General features: G+C 43.5%; 3 protein-coding genes across 8 annotated transcripts; 1 reads left to right on the forward strand and 2 right to left on the reverse strand.

Annotated features, from left to right (window-relative positions):
- Nucleotides 1-1678: 1678 nt before the first annotated feature.
- On the reverse strand, nucleotides 1679-18214 carry LOC118233853 (ATPase family AAA domain-containing protein 2-like). Of its 4 annotated transcripts, XM_035429881.1 has the most exons (30): nucleotides 18076-18214; nucleotides 16893-17069; nucleotides 15845-15999; nucleotides 15081-15121; nucleotides 14852-14987; nucleotides 14499-14580; nucleotides 13794-13884; nucleotides 13563-13712; nucleotides 13067-13178; nucleotides 12797-12814; nucleotides 12265-12375; nucleotides 11752-11860; nucleotides 11036-11151; nucleotides 10259-10433; nucleotides 10053-10141; nucleotides 9458-9617; nucleotides 9196-9286; nucleotides 8739-9053; nucleotides 8211-8334; nucleotides 7917-8103; nucleotides 7370-7555; nucleotides 6943-7078; nucleotides 6389-6585; nucleotides 6047-6206; nucleotides 5751-5873; nucleotides 5368-5508; nucleotides 4271-4708; nucleotides 3677-3804; nucleotides 3208-3336; nucleotides 1679-1855 (listed from the first exon to the last, which is right to left on the reverse strand). In XM_035429881.1, the coding sequence occupies exons 2-30, from the start codon at nucleotides 17052-17054 to the stop codon at nucleotides 1823-1825; spliced, it is 4095 nt and encodes a 1364-aa protein (XP_035285772.1). In that variant the 5' UTR covers nucleotides 17055-17069; nucleotides 18076-18214; the 3' UTR covers nucleotides 1679-1822. The 4 variants fall into 4 exon arrangements, with proteins under 4 accessions (XP_035285772.1, XP_035285771.1, XP_035285773.1 ...); XM_035429880.1 differs by lacking the exon at nucleotides 18076-18214 and having other exon boundaries at nucleotides 16893-17234; XM_035429882.1 differs by lacking the exons at nucleotides 12797-12814; nucleotides 18076-18214 and having other exon boundaries at nucleotides 16893-17234.
- On the forward strand, nucleotides 17977-20474 carry wdyhv1 (WDYHV motif containing 1). 3 transcript variants are annotated; one of them, XM_035429886.1, is made up of 6 exons: nucleotides 17977-18226; nucleotides 18486-18585; nucleotides 18670-18720; nucleotides 19020-19168; nucleotides 19457-19581; nucleotides 19871-20474. In XM_035429886.1, exons 1-6 carry the CDS (start codon nucleotides 18132-18134, stop codon nucleotides 19972-19974), a joined length of 624 nt encoding a protein of 207 aa, XP_035285777.1. In that variant the 5' UTR covers nucleotides 17977-18131; the 3' UTR covers nucleotides 19975-20474. The 3 variants fall into 3 exon arrangements, with proteins under 3 accessions (XP_035285777.1, XP_035285779.1, XP_035285778.1); XM_035429888.1 differs by having other exon boundaries at nucleotides 18219-18339; XM_035429887.1 differs by lacking the exon at nucleotides 17977-18226 and adding an exon at nucleotides 18246-18346.
- On the reverse strand, nucleotides 20384-25805 carry si:rp71-45k5.4 (proteasome_alpha_type_2 domain-containing protein). Its single transcript, XM_035429884.1, has 8 exons — nucleotides 25669-25805; nucleotides 24734-24810; nucleotides 24355-24487; nucleotides 22754-22876; nucleotides 22413-22494; nucleotides 21584-21657; nucleotides 20815-20872; nucleotides 20384-20674 (listed from the first exon to the last, which is right to left on the reverse strand). Exons 1-8 carry the CDS (start codon nucleotides 25707-25709, stop codon nucleotides 20558-20560), a joined length of 705 nt encoding a protein of 234 aa, XP_035285775.1. The 5' UTR covers nucleotides 25710-25805; the 3' UTR covers nucleotides 20384-20557.
- Between the last annotated feature and the right edge of the window lie 1091 nt (nucleotides 25806-26896).

Consider the following 26896-nt stretch of genomic DNA (forward strand, 5'->3'; position numbering starts at 1 on the left):
AACTAGAGTGGAAGAAAAAAAAACCTGGAGTGGAAGAAAAAAAAACTAAACTGGACTGGAAGAAAAAAAAACATGGACTGGAAGAAAAAAAACCTGGACTGGATGAAAAAAATATGGAGCCCCCTAAGGGTCATGGTGGGGATTTTTTTTTTTTTTTGGAGCTACTTTTGCGTTCCCTCGCAATGCTTTTGCATTACCTCGTTTGACACTCACGACATTTACACGCAGGCTACCTTTCCGTGTAACTCGTGTGTTAATTCATCTTGCCCTGGCTCTACATTTTGGACGGTGTAGTGGTGTGCGCCCTTTTGTAATGTCTAATGTTGATAAAAACGGAATGTCATCGCTTGCAGTGATTTGTTAACGTCGTTTTGTTAAGGGTGTTATGTAAGGAATAAGCACAACGGGCTCCCGTCATTGGAAAATATGCAACGGCTTGGCTGAACACTCAATTCTGATTGGTCCAAGGGTGGGCATTATTTCTCAGTAAAGGGAGATCTCGGCCTTTTAACAGTTCTAAAATCAATCCATCAATCAATTTACAAAATCCAGCATTCTAAAGCAGTTTAAACAGCAACATTATTCTTTCACTTCTGAATTGTTGTTACATCCCCTCCTCTTTTCAATGTTCAATTTCACAATTGATGGCAACGTTGAATCACATTTCTAGTTACTGTTGCTAGCTTTATTTACGGTTGCCAACCATCCCGCAAATCGGAATCGTCCTTTATTTTGACAGTAGAATAGGCGTTCCGCATTTAACTCTTGGCTATGGGATGCATTTTCATCCGTATGTTTGTGAACGATTGCGTTTATAGTAACCATTGTTTTGAATACAATTCAATAGTTAGCTAGCTAGCTAGCCGGGATAACAAGCATGCCACGAGACCATTCTGACCTAAAACCAAGAATTTTAATATTGGCTAGGTGACTAGTGACGGCGCAGTTCAAAACTCAATTAAAATTTATTGAGAAACTACGAAGCCCCCCAAGGGTCATGGTGGGGATTTTTTTTTTTTTGAGCTACTTCTGCGTTCCGTCGCAATACTTTTGCACGAGGCAGCTGCTATGTGCCAGAGTTCCAGATACTCGCTCTCTCTCTGCCCGTGTAACGTTAGATAGAGGCTATGAGAACTCGACATGGAGCTGACTCCCCCCACCCCCCCTCCCCCCGAATCTAATAATAACGAGCAACTTTGTGTAGAAGAAATATCTGTTTCCATCGCATTATTCATGCTTTCCCGAATACAATATTCGGATTCGGATACATCCCTAGTTATCACTCGGTCCCATGTGTTGGACTGAATTCCTATTACAACAAGGACCAAAATCAGTTGAATTGTCTTTCAAAAAGTGCACAACCAATTCCAACAACCCATTATTATAAATAGGAAGGACACTGTGGAAGCACAAGTGCATTGTACTCAACTACCAAACTGAGAAGCATCAAATGTCTAACAAAATTAGGAATGGCAGGCTGGTACAAATGTCTCCTGCTCTTGTGGAAAGCTGTAACATCTTAGCACTTTTTCCCCATTCAGTGTGAAACAACCATTAAAGCTTTCTCAACTTCAGATGCATTTTATATTTAGTACATTTATTTTCCACATGGATTATTAGTTTTATTTTGACCAAATACATCTCATCAGTGTTTATGCCCCATATAAAGCACAGAAACTTGACATTTTGGAAAAACTTTAATGAAATGTAATACATGTCATTTAGAAATATTAATGTGTAATTTGTGTACATTTACAAACATTGTAGGCTGGTAAAAACTTTAAATAATTAGCATCATATTTCAGTGTAAGAGTAAGAAAAGTTAAATAAAGCTGTCAATTTCATTTTTCATTTCCTGAAAAGAAAGACAAATTAAGACAATTTAGAAAAAGCTTGACACAATGTACTTGTATACAGCAATAAACATTATGAACTAATAAATAGGGCTGCCCCCTCAAAGTCTGCAAGTCGAATCATCTGTCAGAGACCCCTCAGTCGACTGAGATTCTTTGAGTAGCGCAGTCTTTTTTGTAAGTTTTTTTTTTAAACAATCAGTGTGCATTACAAAAACAGAATAAACCATACAGGAATCTTAATACAACTGCACATGGGTTACATTACAATAGGGAATTATAAATAAAGGGACTTACATAGTTTTTATATTCCTGCAAGACTAGGTGAACCAACTTGTGCTGGTGTGGCAAACTAAATGGTTTCACTTATATATTTGTTTACAATTGTTTAGGTTTATTTATTATTTTATATATTCAGAGAAATACAGAAGTAGCCTACTTTTGAAGACGAGATGTCAGTTATTTCACAGCTGACAATGCCATGAAATACTTTACTGTTTACAAACGTTGGCATTTATTTTTATCTAAAAGAATAGAAAACTTAAATAGCTTAATTTCTGAATTTTTTCTTTCACACATTTGTTTAGATTTAGCCTATATATTCATTTTTATATTTAAAGAGAAATAAAGAAGTATTCTGTTGAAGACGAGAGGTCAGTGTTTTCAAAGCAGTGATATTTATTTAAACAGTTTCACTTGTTTGTACATTTATTTGTTCCAGTTATTTGTTTACATTGTTTAAAGCAAATTAACAATAATATAAGAGCTTGATTTAACCAGAAATACCTACGTCATCTCATTATTTCAACAAATGCATGGTAGCCCAATGCAATCTGTCGGCAATTCAAATCTGCTGACAACTGAAATCTCGCATGAAATGCAACCGCCTTAATGAATTTATTGATTTTAATTGCTCAGAAATACGTTTTTATGACTCAGTTGCATTTGGCAAAGTTAACGTGATGTAAATCAGCATTGAACCTATGCCAATGCATTTTATGATTCCAAGGAAATCTATTAAAAGAAAGAATAGTCAAATCGTTGTATTGAAGGGCCAAATCCGATTCGCCTAAGAAATTTCATAGCTGGATACAGCCCTAATAATAAACTTGACCAGAGAATTAGTACCGAGTCATTAGTATTAGTACTGAGTCAGTACTACTGACTGCTAGTATCTTCCCCACATAACACAATTAAGCAATATATTTAAAATGTAGCAATATTCAGAGCAACCAGCACATGTTGTGGACATCCTAAGTTGAAACTTGTAGTGCTACTTCTTAGCTGCATAGTCTCAAACTATGTGGATGGTGTATGGTAAGCAAAAAGCTTAGTTCATAGGCAAGTTACCTACCTCAATAAGCGCAGTCTTATCGTAGTCTTTCCGATGACGGTAGATGCTCTGACATAACAAAGCATAAAGCTTCTCAAGCTGGTACACCTCACACCCCTCAGTATTTGAAACCACTCCTCTCAGCAATTCCTGTAATATGAAGGTAACAGCCATCAGGACATTTTCTGATTTTTAGTCTTGTTATTCTTAATGGGCTTCAAAACAACTTGTGTACAGTGAGCTACATACGTTTTGGTACAAAAATTTGTAATCAAACAATTAATATGTGGTTCATGTACGGTAATTTTTTTTATCCATTTTGGTTTCAAAATGTAGAAATAATAGCACTTTTTATGCAAAGCAAATGCCTTTTTCCCCAAACAATATGGAGCTCATAGTAAAACGACTTAATTTCTTTATAGGCAACATCAAGCTTCAGATGCCAAGCTATAACAGACATTGGTGGACAAGGAAGCGGGTCTGGAAATACCTTCAGCTTCTCGTGGTCGACGACCAGCTGTGGGGTTTTCTGGTTCAGGATCTGCATGGCCTTCTCCACGTCCATGTGCTGCTGCACCTGGCTCCTCCGCCCACGAGTCATGCGCACCACCCCCTTCTCTACATGGGCACAAGGAGAGACGAGTGGAGCACAGCTCAGCACAGCGCTACCGAGCCTCTGTGCGGCGTTAGCCCCAGACGCCTACTGTATCCTAGATACCCAGCTACTCTCAGGGCGCTACGTGCTAGCAGTTCTTAGTCTACACAGAAGGACATCAACAGGGCCTTTTTATTCAACCACTTCTCTAGAATTACAAAATTTAGACTTATTTTTCTGTAAATAAGTGATACTAGTACATTTTTATGCAGTTTACATTTAATTAGTACATTTTATACTTTTTCTAAATTAAATGTAAAAAATACAGCTTTGTGTGCGAACAAAAAGTATCCTACCTTATTTGTAGCAAGATGGACACATGCAGGTACACGGTGACAGAGGAGCAGTGGCTATTTTGCAAGAACTTAAATCAGCCACACTGCATTTGAAAGATGACGGTGAGAGCTTACAGGCAAGAGCCACACCAACCTGTGATAATATCTTCCTCTGCTCTCTCAGGCCCTGCAGACTCAGGGGGGGCTTTTCCCCCCAGGTCTACCGGCTCTGCGGGGGTGTGGGAGGGCTCAGCCGAGCCGTGCTCCGGCCGACGGACCTCCTCTGCTGGGGGTGGAGTGGGCCGCTCCCCATCCTCCGCTCCCTCCTGCCCGGCCGCGCCCGAGCTCTTCGGCAGCCGCAGGTCGCACTCCGCGGAGGAGTCTCCGCCCGCATCCAGCTCCTCCACGCCCGACTCCAGGGCGTGCTCCGCCTCCTCTTCGCCCTCCTCGCTCTCCCCCAACTTCCCGTCCTCGTCCTCTTCCTCGCCTTCCTCCTCGTCCTCTTTGGAGGCGTGAGCGGAGGAGGAGGACTTCTTCTTGGTAATGATGCCGTTGCTCCAGCGGCTCCGTCTGCGCTTCTTCTTCTGAGTCGCTGTGAGCCAATTGGTGGAAGACAACAAGACAGGCAGTTTCAATAACGTCCCGACCAATAAGAAGATGGGGGGGGGGCGGGACAAACGCGCCGGTTACCCGACGTGGTCAATCTGGGGTCAATCTTCTGCTTCATGGACGTCTATCCTTTAACCTGACGAATTCTCCTTCCTCTTGACTGGCTTTGAATTGCAGTTCTTTCTTCTCCTCTCCCTGCGCTTTGCTGAAACTCCTCCTGTCTGTACTCAAGCGTCTTTAACCCTGCCTGTCCTGAGCGGGCTCCTCTTCCCCCTCCTTTTGAGGCTCATCCCCATTTCTCTCTGACAGCCCAATTAGCATCATCTGACCTCGGACCTCTCCCCACGGCTCTCAGGAGCTCCGGGTACCATCCTTCCTGGACACACTTCCTCTCAACTGAACAAATATCAATTCGGCTAGCATAGAACTACTGGAAGTCCTGTACTGGTACCTGAACTGTGCAGTTCCTTCCTCTCTGATGCCTTAAAATGTCCACTGCATTTTTGTACTGAAGTCAATCACGGTATATATAAACTCTTTAATACAGAAATGGATTGTGCCCTTATTTCAGAAACAGAGGTGCACAGACCAAAGGACTTCAGTGATTAGGTAAAACCCTTCAGGGCGGTGTGACGGGACTACCTGCGACGCGCGGTGTGCTGGTCGCCGTGGGCACGGTCACTTCTTTAGCCGCGCTGGTGCAGTTTTTTGCGGGATCGCCAGTCCCGCTCGTCCTTGGCAGAACGTGGTAGTACGAGGGTGCAAACCGCGATGTGGAACAACCTGACAGAAACAGACAGTGTAACGTGACGTAAAAATAAGGGCCATATTTGACATATATTGACCTGGCCACATATATAGTTATATAGTTTACAATACAAAATATTATCATTGAGTTTGAATTATTACTATACTACTATTATTAAAACTATTTACTTATAATTTACAATAACAATTTACCTTACAATACATTACTTCTCAGTACCATCTGAAATAAAGAGTTCAATTTAAAAGTGATTCTGTACCTCTGTTGGAGCGGGATTCCTTGATTTGTTCACAGATCTTTTCAAACTCCTCGTCCAGCTCGTCTTTGATGATGGCGTGCACAGTGTCCTTCAGGGAGCATGCCCGATGGCGGATCAAACGATCTGCAACCCAGAGACACAAGGCATGACTAATGGAGTAAAGATGTTTGACCATCGTCATTGTAGCCCCACACATATTCCCCTCTCCTCAATGCTTAAAACAGAGATATGAATCAAAAGACATTTCCTTTATCAATATTATGCGCTATGCAGTAAAGGCTGAAGCATGAGAGAACCTGAAGGGTCGATGTCTGGGTTGTACTCCAAGGCGTTCTGCCAGATGAGATCCACATCCTGGGTGAACTCCTTCACGGTCACATACTTGTGCAGGTCGATGTTGGACAGCACAGTGGAGAGGTCCATGGGCTGCTTTATCACCGTTAAGTAGTCAGGAACCTACAGCGCGGAAAGCAGACATAATGAACACATGCTGTGCTGTCCAAAATTGAAACGGGTGTCACACGTGCTGGGCTAAGCCACACCCACTGTGGGCGTAGCCCCGCCCCCTGTGGTAGTATCCCCGCCCCCTGTAGGCATAGTCCTGCCCCCCCACAGCCGTAGTCCCACCCGGGCCACACCTCCTGGACGTCCACGGGTTTGGTGAAGGCCTTGAAGCGCTTGTCCAGGGTGAGGCGGTCGGCCACGCTGCGCAGGAAGAGCCGCAGCTCCCGCAGGGTGTCCTCCTCCTGCTCCTCCAGGCGCTGGAGCTCCGCCCCCGTCATCTGCCGCGGGGCCGGCGGGGGGGCCACGGGAAGCACCTCCATGGCCTGCAGGACTGAGGGCGGGAGCGCGGGGGAGTCAACGCACAGAGCCCACGCCCATGTACAGGCAGACACACCCACCCACACGGGCAAAGACATGTATATACACTGCACACTGTAATGTCACATTAATGCTATACCAGAATGTGTGCCAACAGCATGGAAATGCATGTTAAGTGCTGTCAGTACAATTATGCACAATTATGCAGTCATTACAATTCCCATTTAATTTACAATCAACCACTCCCAGTTTGACATTCCACCTGACACAGAAAAAACTAGAACCCTGCTTTACCGTCAAAATAACGGTAATGTAGATTACATTAGTCACCATAGTGAACACGTTCCCCTTCCCAAAATACAACACCAACCTGCTTTCTTCTTGGAAGCTGGTGCCTTGGCCGCCTGGTTCAGAATGAGATCCTCAAAGAACCTGGTTCTCTCCTGCTGGGTGGGCAGCTGGACCTCGTAAACCTCTCCATACTCATCACGAAACAGGTCCTGCACCTTCAAGAGAACAAGCAAGGTTCATGCATCATTATGAAAGAACTGTAAAAGTAGCTGCTGCTGTGCTCATTTCACATACTGGGGAAATCATTAAATTCATTTTTAAAAATATGATCCAAGTAAATCACAACATACAGTACCATTACAAATGAACCATCTATGCATCCCAATGTGCATACAGTGAATATATAGTCTATATATGCATGTACATGTTTGTGTGTGTATGTGTGTACGTCTATGCGTGTGAGTGGGTGTGTATGCGTGTATAGTTCCCCCAGGTTCCCCCGGTACCTCCTGGAAGAGGCTGTGGTGGGGCTGGCTGCAGGTGGCCAGCAGCAGGATGGGGGAGAAGGGGGGGACGTCCTGCAGCAGGCTGAGGAAGGTGGCCCTCAGGGCGCTCCCCACCGTGTCCCACCACAGCTGGATGTGCGGCACGTACAGGATGCTGGGGGCCGTTCTCTTGGCCTCGCGGAACAGCTGCAGCGACAGGTTTAAAGAAGCGCGCGTTACGGCCTGCTGAAGAACAACACCGAGCTCGGCGTCCTAGCAGAGTGACCCTGAACCAACCCTGTCACAGGCAGAGTTACAAAGACAGATGCAGATATATGGTTTGACAAAGTAATAGGGTTTGATACGCAAGAGAGAGCAGCGATAGCACTATCAGGTGTACGTGAGGAGAAAACCAGTGCATGAGGAGGAAACAAGTGTACATACAAGTGTATATGAGGAGACAACAGTGGTAGAGGAGTGGGGGCGGCCGTATACGAGGAGGTGGCGGGCATGTATGAGGAGGGGGCGCGGGGGGCGTGTACAAGGAGGGGGCGGGGCGGCGCCGTACCTGTGCGCAGGCCTCCTCGGGGGACGCGGCGCTGGCCCCGTACAGCACGGCCATGTCCAGCGTGTACACGCTGAAGCGCTCCAGCGCGTGCAGCAGCGCCGGCGCCAGGTGGGAGCTCTGCCCCGAGCCCTGCCGCCCCGTCAGCAGCAGCCGCGGCCGGTGGGAGGTGGGCTGGTGCAGGGCGCTCCTGAGCGGGGGGGAGGGGAGGGGGGAGAGAGTGAGCGAGAGGGGGGCGCAGTGAGCGGGCGGATCCTCCCGGGGGTGTGCTGTGATTCCCGTGCCCCCGTTACTCACCGGTCCGAGCGCAGGAAGCTCCCTTTGGGCGTGGCCTGCTTGTGAAGGGGGCCGTTGGCGAAGACGGAAGGCCCCTCGTCCTCGCTGTACATGAGGTCATCCTCCAGAATACTCGCAGTCAGATCTGATCACACACACAACAGGCATTGAGTCTCCAACAAGGGTTTACCAATGGACTTCAGCAGCCACATAAAAAAGGAACTGACAAACTTTTAAAGTGAGGTTAATGCAATTTAAATCAGTGAATGAGCTATAGGGAAGAAAGCTAAACAATGAACAGACCTAAATTTCCATTAATACCAGGATTAAACTAAACTTTATTTTACACTTCTGAGGAAATTTAACTAGTTTCACCCAAGGTCAACATAAGCTGGACATATTTAAAACTTACATAATGTAATATTAAAAAAGCAAAAATATTTCAAACAATCAAAAACATCACGTGAACAGCAGCATATGAGAGGCACGGCCCCATAACAGTGAGCAGCTCCTTCCTGTAATACGCTGGGCCAGAGCCCGGGGACCCACCGGTCTGTCTGGGGCCCCTGAGGCCCCGCTCGGCGTGGGGGAAGAGCTTGCGCAGGGTCCCCAGCAGGCTGGCCAGGGCCCCGCCCAGCAGGGGCTGGACCACGGGCGTCAGGGCCTTGGCCGGGGAGGAGACGGCACGGTGGGCGGCGGGGACGGTCTTCCTCATGGCCGCCAGGAAGTCACGGCTCTCCATGCTGATGGAGGACACGTCCAGCTGCAGCTTCTGCGAGCTGGCGTAGATCTGGGGGTAGCGCCGCCGCAGGGCGCACAGCGCCGCCTCCGCGCACACCGCCTTGATGTCCGCCCCGCAGTAACCTGGGGAACAGGACACGCCTCCTTCACTGCCCGCGCCCAGAGAGCCCAATACATTCCCTCCATAGTGCGTTTGTAAAACGCCGTGCTCTCAACGTCAGACGCAGCAGCAGACGCTCTAATGGACTGAGTAGCCAAGCCCTACCGACACAGTGCTCGGCCAGCTCCTCCAGGAAGGCGTCAGACAGCTGTGGATTCCACTGTCTCGTGTGTATCTTTAAGATATCTCTTCTGGCCTGCAGATAAGGAAAAAAATGTCATTTTTAAAAAGAAGACAGGCGCGTGCTTTAATCCAGGTCGGGCAGTGTGAGTGTACAGAAGCTAAAGCGTATTTCCACTTATGCAAACACAGTTTAGACTGGTTTTGTTTAGCCGGGGCTTCATGTGAAAGGAGGACGCGCACGCACCTCTCTGTCCGGGAGGCCGAAGAGGAACTCCCTGTCGAAGCGGCCCGGTCTCCTCAGCGCGGGGTCGATGGAGTCCAGCCGGTTCGTGGCCCCGATCACCACCACCTCCCCGCGGGCGTCCAGGCCGTCCATCAGGGCCAGAAGGGTGGAGACGATGGAGCTGGACAAAAAGGAAGCAAAGCGCTCGCACTACTCTCCCTTACACAAGCCTCTGACATTACACGACATGCACTACCTCTCTGACATTAGACGACATGCACTACCTTAGTGTTAAACATACCGCTGGAAGATATTATGCACTCATTTACATTACTGGCATTTAGCAGACACTCTTATCCAGAGAAACTTGCACAACTTTTTCGTTGTGTACACAACAACAGCAGAGTCCTACCCGGGAATCGAACCTGTGACCTTGAGGTTACAATACCAGTTCCTTATCGGTTATACTTACACTACCACTCCATACAGCAGTTCAGAGTTTACTTCAAATTCAACAAAACATTTGGAAATGGAGGTTGCTCACTACTAATGCATCCAAAAGCAGATTCATTTTAAGGATCTTGACAGAAAGGCCACGGCCCTGCTCAAACCTCACCTGTGTATCTGGTCTTGCCGGCTGGAGCGGACTGGAGCCAGCCCGTCGATTTCATCAAAGAAGATAATGGACGGCCGCATCTGGTAGGCCTGCAGATCAGAAGGAGGGTTCAGTTTCAGGAAAAGGAGTGGATCTCCCCTGTCCCGCTAACGGCAGGCTGGGGCCCTTTCCTGCCTGCACATGGGTAAAATGTGAAATGAATTTACCTGATCGAAGAGCAGCCTGAGCTGTCTCTCGGACTCTCCCACCCACTTGCTCAGGCAGTCGGCGCCCTTCCTCATGAAGAAGGCCACCTTCTTGTCCTCCTGGCTGCACTCGTTGGCCAGGGCTCTGGCCACCAGGGTTTTCCCAGTGCCGGGAGGCCCGTAGAACAAGCAGCCCCTAACAGCCAAGATCACAGCGATTAGATCAGACACGATTTAACTAGGCTCAAAGGGGCTTCAAAATGCCTACATGAAGCAGCGCACACACACACACACATGTAAAAACATGTGCATGCAAGCACATTAAATGCTTTTTCTAGCCCACTCTCTCTTCCTGCACCAGTCCAGGACTAGGCTGACTGACAGGAAAGCCTACTTCAACAGAAGTCATCTCATGCATGGGAAGATCAAGATATCTGATCAGTATGTAGGGAAAATGTTCATTTTCAGTACAGCAGTTTTCTGTACTGGAAAAACAAACGAAGTGCTTTGGGCATGGGGGGATATCTAGTACACATTGGTATAAGAGCACATGACTGGATAACAGTTCTAATACCTTATGATAAGGATGAATTACATTGTTTTGTTATCAGCTTTACTCTTTAACCTTCTCTACTTCTCTATTCACAACTGCTTTAATCTAGATCACAAAATGCTTGAGTGGTACAGAGCTACCATTTCAAACAAGTTTTCAAAAGGCTCTGGGTTCCACTGGATTAAAACCCGCAAAGCCGCTGTGCGTCCTTCCACAGCCTCTCAGATGGTGCTGTCTGTGCTCACCTGGGAGGCTGAATCTTAAACCTCTCAAAGACCTCAGGGTAGAGCAGAGGGAAGACCACCATCTCCTTCAGAGCAGCGATGTGACTGGTCAGACCCCCGATGCTGTCAAAACGCACCTGCCAACGGAGGAAACAAAAGCTCATCAGCATCACAGCCACATCCACCACTGCTCATGTACTTAAGTGGCTGCTGCTATAGCACTTATATGTTTGACACAATTTGTGAGTGTTTACTGTAGGACTGCTTGATATAAATGTTTATACAATAGAATTTTCTATCAGTGAAGTAATATTATGTCAGTATATACCATCACCATTGATGGAAAAAACGAAACTCATTTGTCTGTGTCGGTCACTAGAGGTTCACATCTCAAAAAGGTATCAATACAAAAAGCATAGCCTCATGGCAGAGCATTCCAGAAGGTTGTAGCAACTCAAACACTTCATCATGCACAGCTGAGTCTGACTTATAGTAACACAAAACTGGCAAAGAAGCCTGGACTGACAGGTCAACTGAAGAGGGTCTGAATCCAGAAGGAGCATGAAAGATCCCAACTTTTCTAACACCTTATTGTACAATACATAGATTATTTTAGTTATGATCACTGGTGTTTTTGTTGGGTACACCAGTGACAGAATTTAGACCCAATGACACAACCCAAATTAAAATAAAAACTTTTTTTGTAAAGTAAAAAGAATTTCATTCTCAGAGCTTACCGACTGATCGATCTGCATGGGGTCGACGTCGGCAAGACTGGCACCGATCTTCATTCTGTCCTTGTGGATCCCCAGCAGGTCTTCCTTACGCAGGTTCAGCGGGAGGCACCTGGAACGGAGGTGCCTTTTCATCAAGCTGCACTCAACTGGCCTCCAGAAAGCAAAGCCAAAGCCAACTGCACAAATGTGCTGATTCAGCAAGGAAAGAGCGAGTCAACACCGAATGTGTCAGAGGTGGCCCAAGTTTGAAGGCACTTACTATCGAAGATGCCCTTAGTTAGGGAGATGTTTTAACAATGCTTAATCTGCACAAGTCAAACATAATAAGGTCGCCTATGTTACAGAAACTCTATTGTGCAGCAATTTCTTTAAGTGACTGAAAATGATTTATGGAAAATGGCTAATATGAGCCAGAGAATTACAGTGGGAGAGGTGCATGGCAAGCATGGCAACCCAACAGCAGCCGTGTCCCTCGTGGAGCGGGACAAGACGTCCAACTCCAGTGTTCCTCACCTATTTATTGGCCTGTTTCGGTTTTTACTCCTCCGCCTCTCGAAGCGCTCCTCGTCGTCGGACGAGGACGAGGAGGACGTCGTGTCGCTGCTGTGGAGGGCGTGTCTTCGCCTGGGGGACAAACCAGCGTAAGCGAGCAGTTAGACGGACTGCTCCACGGCCACTCCCATCAATTAGGGGTGAGTGAATGCTGGTTACAGAAGCACTCGTGTCCAACTCCCATCTTATGGCTCCGTGCTCAGCTGGCAGCCGTCACTAATCCCAGTGCAACTCGCTCATAACTGATATAAGTGAACAAGACCGCCACCATCACAACAATGCTGCTATTCACCACAGGGTGCATCACAATCTGGACATCACAAATTGAGCTTGAGGGGCTGATGGGAGATGAAGTCTAGTACCGATTTGAATTCACGTCACAACTTAGTCATTTTAGCTTGAATAAATCCAAGGGAAGCATTTTGCAGGTATGCCTTAATAAGGAAGGTCTTGAAATTATGAGCACTTCTACAGACCATGCTAAAAATCTTACCCATCTATAGACCCATTCCTGTTGACGTGACAGCCAGTAAAAAAACAAAACAATAAAACATCATTAATGATCATTGAGAGATACAACCAGGTAATCAAAGTCTGATGTATCCAAATGCAGCTTGATAATGACAATGGGCCTCATTCACAAAAAATGCATACATGTTTTTTTAGGAACAAAAGTAAAAAATAATTTAAGAAAAGTCATGTGAATGAGGGCCAACAAGCCCCCCCCCCCCCCCCCCCCCCCAGTTTAAGTGTGGGAACCCACCGGCTATTCCTCCTGCTGTTGTAGGGGCTCCTGGGGGCCGTGGAGCTGAACGAGTACCTCCTTCTTCTGGAGGAAGGGTGTCTATTGAAAAACATGGTCTGTTTCCTCGGTTCTGCGGTTACAATAATGGGAGATGGAAATTATTTAATACACGGACAGGGTCATTTCATCACCTCAGGACGAAATGACATATTTGAAGGTACCAGGTTATAGCTATCTGCAAGTGTCTTTCAATTTCATGTACAAACAGATTCAGAGCTGCATCATGTTTTGTTTCTCAACACATTTTCAGAAAAAGTATTTTTTCAAAAACTGGTATAACAGAATGCTATAGGCTGTTACAATTTTAATGACTTTGCTTCTCTGGATTAAATGAAAATGTTACAGTTAAAGTTTCTGTGTCAAACTGTCTTATCAGGCAAACTGACATTTAACAATCTAAACAATTAAAAGCTCAGTGTACTAAGAAATCTTAAGAAATGAAAGTGGTACAAACCCTCCAAAGGCGCCTGGTAGCGAACAACAGCCTTCCTCTGCCTGACTTCATAGCGCTTCTGATTGTCTTCAGCATCGTCATCGTCCTCCTCGTCTTCATCCTCTTCTTCTTCCTCCTCCTCCTCCTCATCTCCCTCATCCTCAGTGTACCCTGGGAAACAGATGTCAGTTGAGCACCGAGAGGACGCAGTACCAAAGCAGAAGTGAGCGCTGGACAGGGCTGTGGACATACCCTCGTTCCCTTCCTCGTGGTTGTCAGGTGCTTCTTCATCAGTTTCATCTGCTTTTCTTTTTCTCTTCGTCCCAGTATACATTACAAGTTTCTAAAAACCAATGGAAATGCAGAAATATATTATCTGCACTAAAACGCAAGTCTGCACAGCATAGTCCAGCAAGTGGCAATCAAGCTCTTGCTGACTTATTGGCTGTCAAAATCAGTATTTCTGTCAGATACATTCTGCCAAGCGTTTGAGCAAGGTGCATAACCCTACAGCACCCTGAGATGATTTAGAAACGGTGGAGGGGAAGGATACATGTACAACAGAACAAAGTAGTCTACCCCAGTGCTTACCAAACCTTCTCAAGCCCACAACCCACTGAAAGCGTGTGCATGTCCTGAGACCCCACTTATTACTACAATGTAGCCAGACATGTTGAAATTTGGAATTCACATGCTATTATTACCTGTCAACACAACTGAATAAATGACACAACTACGGCAGTTCATGTCATTAAGGCAGAGCTAGTTTGACTGGTGTGACTACTAAACAACCAATTAATTATTGAGTTGTGAAGTTATTTTTTGTTGCAACTCTCCTCAAACCTTCCCACAAGACACCAGTGGGTCATGGCCCAGTTTGGGAACCCCGCTCTACGTGCTGAAACGACGGTTATACTTTGTGCCGAGCCTGCCCAAATCGACAGCCACCGCACTCACCACGTCCTCAGTGTCTCTGCTCCTCAGCCGACGCCGCCTCTTCTGCATGTCGTCCATCTTCTGGAGGACCGCCTCTGCAGTGCTTAGGACAGAGAGCAAAGCCATCAGACATGCAAAGAGCTCAACTGCTCAAGGGCTTAATCTGAGAAGGAACAAAGAGCGAGCTCCAGCGACTTCATTCACAAAGACCAACTTGGCAATAGTTGTGTTGACTTCTGTGCTTCACAGCCATTAGTCACCTTAAGTTTTTATGCGCAAACACTCAAGGGCCCAATTTACTCCACCGCCGATGCTGCATCTCGACAGACCTATCAAAGAATGCGTGAGACGGGCGGTGCAGGTCCGGGTCTTACTTGGTGATGAGTCTGTCGTAGAGCACGGACTGCTTGTATCTGGTGGTTCTGGAGCTGCGTCGCACGGTGTCATTGGCCTCAGCTCCTCCAGCTTTACACCGGGGGCTCCTGGAAGTGGGGGTCCCATCGACCTGGCCTGGATCACGCACACGCATTACTGAAGTTACATCGGCACGCAAGGTAACCTTGTCTCTAGACTGCGATAAAATCACGCCAATCTGGAGCCTACCTGCTTGCTCCTCCTCGCTCGCTTGAAGCCTTGGAGATTTCCTGTCAAGAGAGAAGACAGTTTCCAGTGCCTTTACACAATATTGTCAACCACTCATTAGATTCAGTTTACCTTACATTCTGGCATGCAGCAGACCCTCTTATTCAGAGTAACTTACAGAGGTAACAACTTTACGTATAATCCACTCACACAGCTCAAAATGTTCACTGAAGCAGCTCAGGGGTATGACAGCAATGTCCCAGCTGGGAACTGCAGTTACTGTATCCACTGCTGACAGAGATGACTAAATATAAGAAATGTGCACCTACACAACCCGCATATTGCCTGAGATTTTAAAGCTGAGCCATTTGGAAGGAAATCCTGCAATCTCAAAGAACATCTTGAACATCAAGCTGAAATTATTCCAGCTCATTAGCTTTTGAAACAGCATATTTGAAACAGCATATTTAAGCTGTCATCAGGACGGAGTGTGGCACAGTGGGTAAGGAACTGCGCTTGTAACCGAAAGGTCGCAGGTTCGATTCCCGGGTGGGGAAAAGCAAGGTACTTAACCTGCATTGCTTCAGTATATATCCAGCTGTATAAATGGATACAATGTAAAGTGCTATGTAAAAAGTTGTGTAAGTCGCTCTGGATAAGAGCGTCTGCTAAATGCCTGTAATGTAATGTAAAAGCATCAGTGTGGTTTCATCACCACTTCTATAGAGGTGCCAATTCACTTCTAGTCGGTAATTTACAGGGCTGCTCGGGGAGGAGGAAGATACCTTGTGAACCTTTTTCCTCCGTTGTCATCTTCTTGTGGAGATTCTGCAGTCTGTCCATTAGCGTCAGCAAAAGACACACCATTTTTGGTCTTCTGTGACCTGGTCCTCAGAGTACGTCCAGTTAGGGTTTCTTCCTCTTTCACGGTTAAATACCCCTAAAGGGAAAACACGTTCAAGTACGAACGTTACTTTGAATCACATAACCAACAAAGCCGACACTCCCAGGCTAAAGTCAAAACTCGCGCACACAAAATATATATAAATTCAACCAGTTAAAGACAACCTTCGCAAGGTGACATCTTTGAGTCGGAACTTTCCATGGCATGTTTTTCTTTTCTGGTGCGTTTTTACGCTATGTTGAAAAACCCAAATCGATTTGATTACATATAAAGAAAGTTTATTATTAATAAATATATGGCTACCATAGTTAGTAACGACTTGGCAACCAAAACAGAGGACAACTCGTGCTCTTGGTGAGCGCGGCGTCCAAGAAACGTCTGACAATGTAAACACTAGTTATCTACTACCTAGCTAGTTCAGCTGTAAAATAAGCGAGCTAATCAAGTCACAACAAGCAACGCTGTCAGTCTTATCAATAGTACCCAAGCGTTTTTCAACAACACAAAAAATGTCAGCACAGACTATTACACACTACACTTGACATTTTTAGGTGGTTCGTCTCGCGATTCGACCTAAGACTTGGACGATAAACAGGCGGGCTTCAAAGTGTGACATTTCGGATAGCTTAACATCTTCACTGTCATAACTTTGCTATCTAGTCAGTTAGCTTGTTATTGTGCCACTACTGTGGAAAAGGATAAGCAGCAAATTGGGAACGAAGATCAAGCGTCGCTCGCGAGCCAGCTAGCTAGATAATGAACAATCAAGCAAGACGTTAGCTACAGTTAGTAACCTAACGTTACATAGATTTCAAATACGATGCTAGCGTGCAGCGGCTAACAAGCTAACAGTGTGTATTTGTATTCATTATAGTCTTATGACTATAGCGAATAACCTAGACAACTTAATTGAATAAACAGAGACCTACATTTGTTGGAGTGTCCGCGCAACTGGAGCAGTCACCCTGATTCCGGCGAGCGGACTTTCTCGGTGACGGCTGCAAAGATAGAAACTCGGAGGTCGTGTCCAGTTCTGATGGCTTCTTCTCTGTTCCTGTGTCTGCACTCGAGCTGCTGCGTAACATCACCATTGTGCCCGGTATTTCCTTCAGACCACAAATTAAGAATAAAAAGTCAGCAGTAAAAATCCGTTCTTAAAGTAGAACGCTTATTAATTGTATGTAGATACTCTGGTAAATGGCTACGTATAGACAAGCTGAAACGCCAGTTGCCTTTTTTCGAGCGCTTGATTTCTGGCGCCACAAACGTCACAGACACACTACAACCCGTAGTCAGCTTCCGAAATTAAAAGTAGGATGCACTGTACAAAATGTTCTTGTTAAAGGAATTCCAGTTTTTTATTCTTTTTAAATTAAATTCCCTTTCAGTGTAAACTGAAAAGTGATTCAACGACTATTTCACTAAGTATATTAGTAACATAGTGCAATATGCAGAGTAGCATCTTAAAAAGAAGTCCCGGTAACTTTTTAGCGCGCCATAAACAACGCCAACTTCTTTAATGTTATTGGTTAAGGCAAATCCACCTCGCCTAATAGCAACATACTCCTATGGTTTGGATAAAAGAAAAAGCGGGCCATGTAAATTCACCTATAACGAAAAAAGTAAATAATAAATTATATTGTCAATTTACATTTTAAAAGTAGAAAAGTAGTTTAATATTAATGTATGTAGACATCTCCCTACTGTTGTCGTGCCACCGGCTTGCACGACAACAACAATGCACAAGACAACAACATCAGTAACAACAGAAACATAATAATAATAACAACAACAATAATAATAATACAACATTCCATAACTAAAAATGGCCAAATATTGCGAATAAAGGTTATGTTGTTCATCGGAACTTGGTGTGAATTTGTATTAACTTTTTTCTGTAAATGTCTCCGTTCAATGAGTGCAATATAAAATCTCAAAAGCAGAAATATTGCCAAAGACTATTGCAGAGTAGACCATTTTGGTGAGAATCTTCGGTGGCACATGGAACAGAATTCCAAGGCGTATTTTCCCGTACGGACTGAAAATAATGTAACGTTAAGGTACTATCAGTTCCGCGTTGGTTGGCGCGTAACAAAATGATAGTCATCTCACCTTTTTAACATCAAATCAATAGGAGAAAGACTTTTTGCACGTTCATATTTGTAACGATGCAGAAGGATGACATACCGGAGCAATACGCTTCAACAGATTACGTTCCAGTCACTCTGTCTAGGCCAGAATGCATGTACACTAGCTGCTACTGGTAAGGGCTGCCTGATGAACTGCAAATAACCAATCATAGCTATAGTTCCGCAACACCAACGCACTACCAAGCTTTTGGGGGAAGTAATGGGCACCTCACAGCACATAATTAATGTATGATGTGCGTTCATGCTACGTAACGTATAATACAATGACCCTTAGACATGGCTTACATTGATTAAGGGAAATGCTTATCAAGTGGACTTCTACCGCTAACCCGTTTAAGTTATGTTATGTTTCATTTGGTGTCGTTGATACAGTGAGGAAAACGTTTGGAAGCTGTGTGAACATGTCAAAATTCAGAACGAAGGCACCTTCGACCACATTTACGCAGTTTTCATATCCAACGAAAGGAGAATGGTAAATAACCTGTTGCTAGTGTGTGTGGTTGTGAGTATGGTATGTACATTTTAGTTTTGTTATTATGCATTTTGCTTTTTGTAGATCCCTATTTGGAGACAGAAATCGAGCCGCGGAAACCAGCCAGTAATTTGGGTAGGTGATTGTACACGTTCCTCATTATCTGAACTGAAGGGTATCCACGGAAGATAGTTAATGATTCACGTCATACCACTTTTCCTGCTTGAGGTAGTTGAAAAATCTAAATGCTGAATTTCCCCTAGGTTCAAGAAAGAAAAATCTTATACAACTGATCCATAAGACTAAGGTCTCCTGTGGGTGAACTTAAAAATGTATAAATGTGATTTTTATTAAATGTCTTGAAGTTAGGGGAGTAGTGATGCAAGTCTCCTATATTTGTATTTACATATTATATTTTCCACTTGTTTCTCCAGGATTATCATGTTATTCTACTACACAAAAGCCCCACGGAGCAAAGCTTTATTTATGACTTAGACACCACCCTTCCCTTTCCCTGTCAATTTGATGTTTATGTGAAAGAAGCCTTCCAGTCAGAGGAGTTTTTAAAGCCAGCTTTCTGGAGGTAGGATTTTCATTACTCATGGTATGTACATTTTTATTTTCAAAACAAGTTACACATTTTGTAATGCAAAGAATATGTAGGCATGTAGCACATCGTATATTTAGTCACAGAATATTAGTAAAGTAGCAGCTGGATGTTTACATTTGTCTTTTGAGTGTGAATATGCCACAATTGCAGGAACTGGTAAAATATAGGTTAAACATCGGCACCAGTATTAATAAATGAGTAATTAACCGCAAGCCTAAAACTTGAACCGAGCCCGGAAGCTAACTATGCGTTGTTTTTTAGGAAATTCAGAGTTATTCCTGCAGACACATACCTGAAGAAGTTTGCTTCTGATCGGTCACATATGAAAGATGCCACTGGGGCTTGGCGAATGCCTCCACCTCTATACCCCTGTATAGAAACAGCAGGTAAGTCTTTGTCTTCTTGGATTTCATTTAGTTTTTCCAAGGAACCAGCATCCTCATGGATTTAGTGATGAATTTGAATGACTTTAAAGACTCCTTAGATTTTTTTGTAACCCAAAGTTCAAGTCCCCAGTGAGATGCTACAGTGTTATTATTCAACAATCCAGTGAACCTGGATTCCTAGTAAATGTCCTGTTATATAAGTGAGTAACATTTATGCTATTGATGTCACCTATAAGAAAGATAATTGGTAACAGAAATAGTTTTATTAAAAACATTTTTCTGTGTGCAGAATCAAAGATGAACCTTGATGACTTCATCTGCATGGACTCCCATGTGGGATGTGGAAATGTCTACACTCTAACTGAATTTGTTCACCAGTTTGGGAAGATGTAAAGAACCCTGGAGGTCTTTCAACAGATGTCAGTTTGAGCAGCACTACGCACACGAAGGACAAGCACTACCAAGTACATACTGGAGCGTGGTGTACTAGGGAAACTAAATGGTCTGAAGCTTGACCCAAATCAAGCACATCAAGCATTTCTCAGTCCATGATTTTCCTTGTTATGCATATACAGATTATATTGAATGTAGAATTGATCAAGCACAACAAAGCCATTTCCCAGCCAGTTACAGTGTAATTAATGTTAAATATTGCTGGGACACGGTATTCAGAGATTCTGAAAAGCATTAAATGTATGTCACAATGTTTCAGCTGGAACTATAGAATTTCTTCGCTAATGTTTTAGGGGAAACGTATCAAGAGAAGGAAATAAGAGAAATGATCCAGCATCAACACAAAACGCATTTTGTAATCACCTGCATTTATTGGTATGTTTCTACAGAGGTAAGAAGGGACAGAATTACAAATAATAAAAATGCCGTTCAGCTGAAAATACAGTTCTTGGAAGTTATTGTATTGTAGCCAACACAACTCAAAAACAACAACAGAAAAAAAGCAATCAGTGACAATGGTGACTTAGGCGATGGCTGCCAGGTAATCTTTGACCTCTGCAGGCGAGAGTCTTCTGAAGCCTGCTTCATTGCAGATGCCCACCTCAATGTTATCTTCGGTCATCTGACCCTCAAAGCTTTCCTGCGACAGATGAGAAGCACACAGAAACTGTAAACGTGCAGCTCACACATCTTGAGGTCTGACACAGCGATCGGACTGATTGCAGAAGACCGGCGACTTGGCCTTAGCTTCTAGAACAGATAATCACAGCTTCAGCTCACCTTCAGGGTCAGGATTGCTGTGTGAATGGCATCCTCGAGTTCCAGATCCTCATTGTATCTGTAAAATAAGGCACAGCATGAGTCACAGCACCCCCTTTGGTCAGGGAATAGCCTATGAAGCCAACCTGGATGGGTTGTCACACTTCAGAGCAGGGAAACACAAATAGGCTCAAATACTGGATATGTGCAAACTTCCTCTCTCAAATATTTCATTAGTTCCATTTATATGATCTCACATTTATGATAAAATCTAGAGCTACAGCTGCAGACTGCATATTGGTGAATCCCGCATCCTTTGTGGAAAAAGGTTTTTGCAGTCTTCCCAAATAGCACTGGTGTACACAATAGAAATAATAAGCCAGCATACACAGCATCCCTTTAAGAATAGACCTGTACAACTATACTTTAGGAAATATTGAAATATCCAATTAATTTAACACCAAAAATAATTTAATAGAGGGATGTGCAAACAGCAGCACTTATATATTTAGTACACGATTGTAGGGTGGGCAATTTATACAGTCATTAATAAATGCATTCAAAAACAATGTCCTGAATAGACAGACTAGTTGAAGTTAAGGAAGTGCACAAGTAATAAGAAATTGGCGCATGACAAAAATATTTTTGGCTCATACAACTTTGGTCTTTTAAACTTGAAGATAAATAAAATTCAGGTTTATCAAAGTCCATGCACAAAGGGCTACATCAATTTAAATTGACTGAATATCATCCACTGAAAATCGTAAGTGGATATTCTTAATCTTGTTACCTTTTTTCGAGGAACGTTTTTCCATTAACGTAGTTCTTTCCCATTGCCGTTGCCTTCCAAGCAAAATATGCACCCTGTGTGAAAGATGCATTGGAGTCTACATTAAATAATTACAGGACAATAGCAATGGTTGCAGCTTTAAAGAACAACATAAACATCAGGCCAAAATGAATGATTACAAAAGAACTGGGTCACTCGTCTTTGACTGCTGTAATGCTTGGGTGTAAGGCCTGATGGGTAATCCCTCGTAACTAGGGCGAAGAACTTGGAAAAATATAACCCGTATTTCTGACATTATCCTCAAGGTGTCGCTGTAGGCACTCTAAATTGCAGTAATCAGTGGTAAGCAGCCAACGGACAACAAATGATGCATTTAAGGACCAACTGAAAAGGTTTACTTAACAGTTTAAGCCTTTAAATAAGCGGTGTTCCACCTTATCCAGAAAGGACCAGTGTGGGTGGACGTTTTTGTTCCAGCCCAGCACCAATACACCTGGAAGACCATGAAGATCGACTCAAGCGGTTTAATAACGGGCAAGAATAGCCTGGGGCCACACAGGTCCTTCTTGGAAAAGACTAGACATCCCTGTGGTAATTTAACAATTAATTTAGATGATTTCCGCATGGCAGCGCTATGACTGCTTAACAAGCGGCTTCGGAAAGTCCTGTACTGACCTCTTGGAGGACGGTTAATGCAAAAAAAAAAAAAAAAAATCAGGAAGAACTTATGGTCCTAACTATAACCATTCAGTCTTAATGAAAGACAGCTGACTGGCAGTTTCTCTACCCCCTGATGCAGAGAAAGACCACAGCGCTGAGCAACACTTACAGATGGGTCGGACTGAAAGAGGAAAGGGCGATCTTCATCCCATCCTGCGATGAGCAGCGACACACCAAATGGACGCACACCACTGAGATGCAGAAGCAAAAGAAAATTATCAATATTACATCTTCACTTTGACAGCAGTATCAGCTACCGCATAAACTTTTATATCCCTTTTTAGAATCACAAGACTACATAAACATTAAAATGTCATGACATTAATTAACAGAACCCCTGTAATCCAGAAAGGCTGTAGTAATGGTAGGATATTACACTGTGACAGTGATTACGAATACATAACCACAGTGAAATGCACCACTGAGACTCGGTCAGAAAAACAGACGCACCCTGACTGTGTGTACTCCTGCATGACGGAGGCCACCCTCTGCACCAGCTGGGCTGTGGGAATGGGCTCCTGGTACACCAGGAAGTACTGTTGGGCCAACTTCCGCGCTCTCCTCACCAGCACCCTGTAAACACAGATATTTACAAAATGACATCACCTCATTTCATCAGACGAAGCCTGCAGTCGCATAGTGAGCTCCATAATGTTTTGGACAAACTTTTCTTCTTTTTTTTCCCTTTCTTTCTTGATTTGGCTCTGTACTCAACAATTTTAGATTTGCAATTAAACAATGCACATGTGGCTAAAGTGCAGATTCTCAGCTTTTTATTAAAGAATTCATAACACTACACTTCCAAAAGTATGTGGACACCTCAATATCACATCCATATGTACTTGCTGAATATCTCATTCCAAAACCATGGGCATTAATATGGAGTTGGACCCCCCATTTGATGCTGTAACTCTTCTGGGAAGGCTGTACAGAAGATTTAGGAACATGGCTGCAGAGATTTGCTTCCATTCAGACAAAAGAGCATTAGTGAGGTTGGGCACTGATGTTGGGCATAAGGCCTGGCTCGCAGTCGGCTTGCCAATTCATCCCAAAGGTGTTTGAGGGCAGGTCAGGGCTCTGTGCAGGCCAGTCAAGTTCTTTCCCACAAAACTCAGCAAACCATTTCTTTATGGACCTTGCTTTGTGCACAGGGGCACTGTCATGCTGAAACAAGAAAGGGCCTTCCCCAAACTGTGGCCACAAAGTTGGAAGCACACAATTCCCTGGAATGTCATTGTGCTGTATGCTGTAGTATTAAGATTTCCCTTCAATGGAACTAAGGGGCCTAGCCCAAACCATGGACAACAGCCCCAGTCCATTATTCCTCCTCCACCAAACTTTACAGATGGCACTATTCAGGCCAGTACAGTTTCAGCTATGCATTCCACTAAACCCAGATTGGTCCGTCAGACTGCCAGACAGTGAAGTGCGATTCATCACTCCAGAGAATGCATTTCCACTGCTCCAGAGTCGGAGCGGTTTACATCACTCCAGCCAACGCTTGGCATTGCACATGGTGATCTTAGGCTTGTGTACAGCTGCTCCGCCATGGAAATCCAATTCATGAAGCTCTTGACAAACAGTTCTTGTGCTGATGTTGTTTCCAGAGATAGTCTGGAACTCTGTAGTGAGTGTTACACTTGCAATTACTAAGCGCACCAGTGCTCTCTTACTTCTCAAGGATGTTCCAAATTGTAGATTTTGGTAAGCCTAAGGTTTGGCCTATGTCTCAGACTGTTTTTACAGAGCCAAATCAATAAAAAATATGGCTTTGTCTAAAATGTTCTGGAGCTCACTGTACATGCATTCAAGTCATATTGAAATTGACCTACAATGATGCACACTTGACCACAGAAAATCATAATCACGTCACAATTAAGTGGGGTTTAGAAACTGAGTATAGTGTTAATATTTATAGCAGTCATAAATTACACGTGTGCAATTAAAATATGCTGCCATTTCAGAGTGTTGGAGAATTCTCTACTCTATTCTCTATGCATTGCCAATTCTAAAATGATACTGTACTCATAATAGGAGGCGATAAGTCGTACCTGTAGTCTGGACCCATGCCACTGTAGACCATGCCTATGTGTTTGGTTATAGGCTCCACTTTGTGCACGCTCTGTTCATCGTACAATATGGATTTCTGTTTCTTTTCTGTTGCTAATACCACTCCATTTGAGGCTGTGCAACAAAAGGAACAAAATCACGTTAATTAAATATCACGGACAACCAACTCACTAAAGCCCTTGCCTAGGCAGACTGTAAATGAAGTGATAGTACACAAAGGTGTGAAAACTCTGTTGCGGATCAATTGCCTGTCAAAAAAGAGGAGTGAATCTTGCAGAAAATTATCCAAATTGTTTATCTTGAAAAATACAGACTGGTTCTAAAACTAAAACGTGAGTGAAATAAGAAAAACATATTTACCTTTGATACCAACAGACGGGGCACCTGCTGCTACTGCTGCAAGAGCATATTCAATCTGGACCAGTTTGCCCGAGGGGCTGTGGAGGCAGAAGTACTTAGTCCGCAAAGCTACAATTGTACAATTTCACAATATAACTAGGCTATATATTACGAATATATCGGGTCTACCTACTCAACCGAACTGGGTCAACATTTGTATAACATGCCATTGAATTTTGTTTTTGGTCAGTAGTTGGTTCCGAATACATTTACCCAATGTTAGGTCAGAATAGTGTTCACTGTGTGAACTGGACTGTGTTCTTGGCTAGAAATAGCTGTACGAAATGAGTATCGTACCTTATTGAACCTGTGTTTTGTAGTTGTCCATGACCATGAAATGCACTTTTGTAAGTCGTTTTGAATAAAAGCGTCTGCTAAATAAATGTAATGTTGTAATGTAATCAACAAAATATAACGGTAACGGATGAAACTACTCAAATTGATTCGTAACTAATATCGTTTCAGCAGCAAACTAGTAATGGCACATACTGTCGTACAAAAGCCAGCTATGTTCAGGCTAGTCCATGAACTAGCCCAGTTGGACTGAAAGTGAAACCACTTGCACAGAACAATTTCAAAGAAGTACGCGTTAAACAGCGCAGATTCCTTAGAAAAACAACCACTCAGATTATCAATAAAATTTGATAAAAATCATAATAACGAAACGAAATAATATAGGTCTATGTAATCGCTCCCGAAGATTGAATACTTGGAATAATCGCTAGCTAGCTCTAGCTAGGCCGGCACAGTGACAATGCAACTCTACATCACGATGAAAGCCTTCCGTTAAACTCGTTCAAAGACTATTTTCACAGTTGGTTCGTAGGCTTTTTAAAATGGCAATATTCAACATACACCAAATTACCAACGGCAAATATAATAACAGTTTAAGCTACCTGAATGTGGTGAGGGAGAAACTGTATCCTCTTTCAGCCATTTTAACCACTAACCGGGGGAATTCACATATGACGGACTGTCGGAAGTTCGGATACTGGGAAAATGCAGCGATTTCCTGTCTGTATCTGTATCGTTGAACTCTATGGTACGGCATACATCAGACATCAACCAACCAAGTTGCGCATGTTGGCAAAAAAAGAAAAGTTTGATTCTTTTATGCCGTCGACATGAGTAGAAAAAATAACTTGGTAACAAAACAAAACGTGTCCATACAAAAAGGAAATAAATCAACTAATGCATTAATAAAATTCATATAAATACAATAGCATTTTTGCATTGCATTTTTTCCATTCATTTAATAATAAATGTTAGTCAACAGAGTATTTTACATGTATTTATATCTTTTCAATTTTATATAATCAGTATAATTTTTAAATTTTCACAGGTTGTTCCACCCACCCCATTGAATCATTAGAGCATGGTTCATATCTGCGAATGTCAAGTGTGGGATGTAGGACCAGGAAAAAGCCCTGAACTGAAGGTTTACTAAATTTTAGACTAGTGGTCATGTTTTTGTGGTAAGCTTCAAAGCAGCAAAATTCCATACAATAATATATTTATGATACTATGTATATTGTATTACCTCAATATTTAATCTCTAAGGTGGTATCATCATATATGCCAGATTTATATGCATAAGAACAGAAGATGTAAACCTTTCAAATGGTAATGCAAAGATTTAAACATTTACCCCATTGTCTGTCAGTGAAAGACAACACTTCTTTTGGTTTTATGTTCAGAAATATATTTAATGCTGAATTCAGAAAAATACAGAAATGAAGTCCATATTTATTTCATGCAAAACAAGTCCTCCAAATCTCAATATTTCCAACTACAGAAGTATATTTTTTCTAAATGAAGCCCTTGTGTTTTTCCCTTTCAATATTTACAACATAACTTGGAACAACATGCAAGACTTATAGACAGACTTACATCAACACACAATTCATTATGTGCATGGTTAAATTTAAAGTACTCAATGTAAAGAGCAAATGATCACACATAGTTTTGAAGCAGAAATGGCCGGCAAAAAGACTAGCCATTTGTCCAATAATCAGAAGCTGTAAAAAAAGAAGGTAACAGGGCTACTGGCAAGCTGTGAGCCCAACTTCAAATATGGTCACACAATCACTACATATAGCTTTTCCCATTCCCTTGAGCCCTTCA

This window comes from Anguilla anguilla, chromosome 8, assembly GCF_013347855.1.
Source record: "Anguilla anguilla isolate fAngAng1 chromosome 8, fAngAng1.pri, whole genome shotgun sequence".
NCBI classification, from domain to species: domain Eukaryota; kingdom Metazoa; phylum Chordata; class Actinopteri; order Anguilliformes; family Anguillidae; genus Anguilla; species Anguilla anguilla.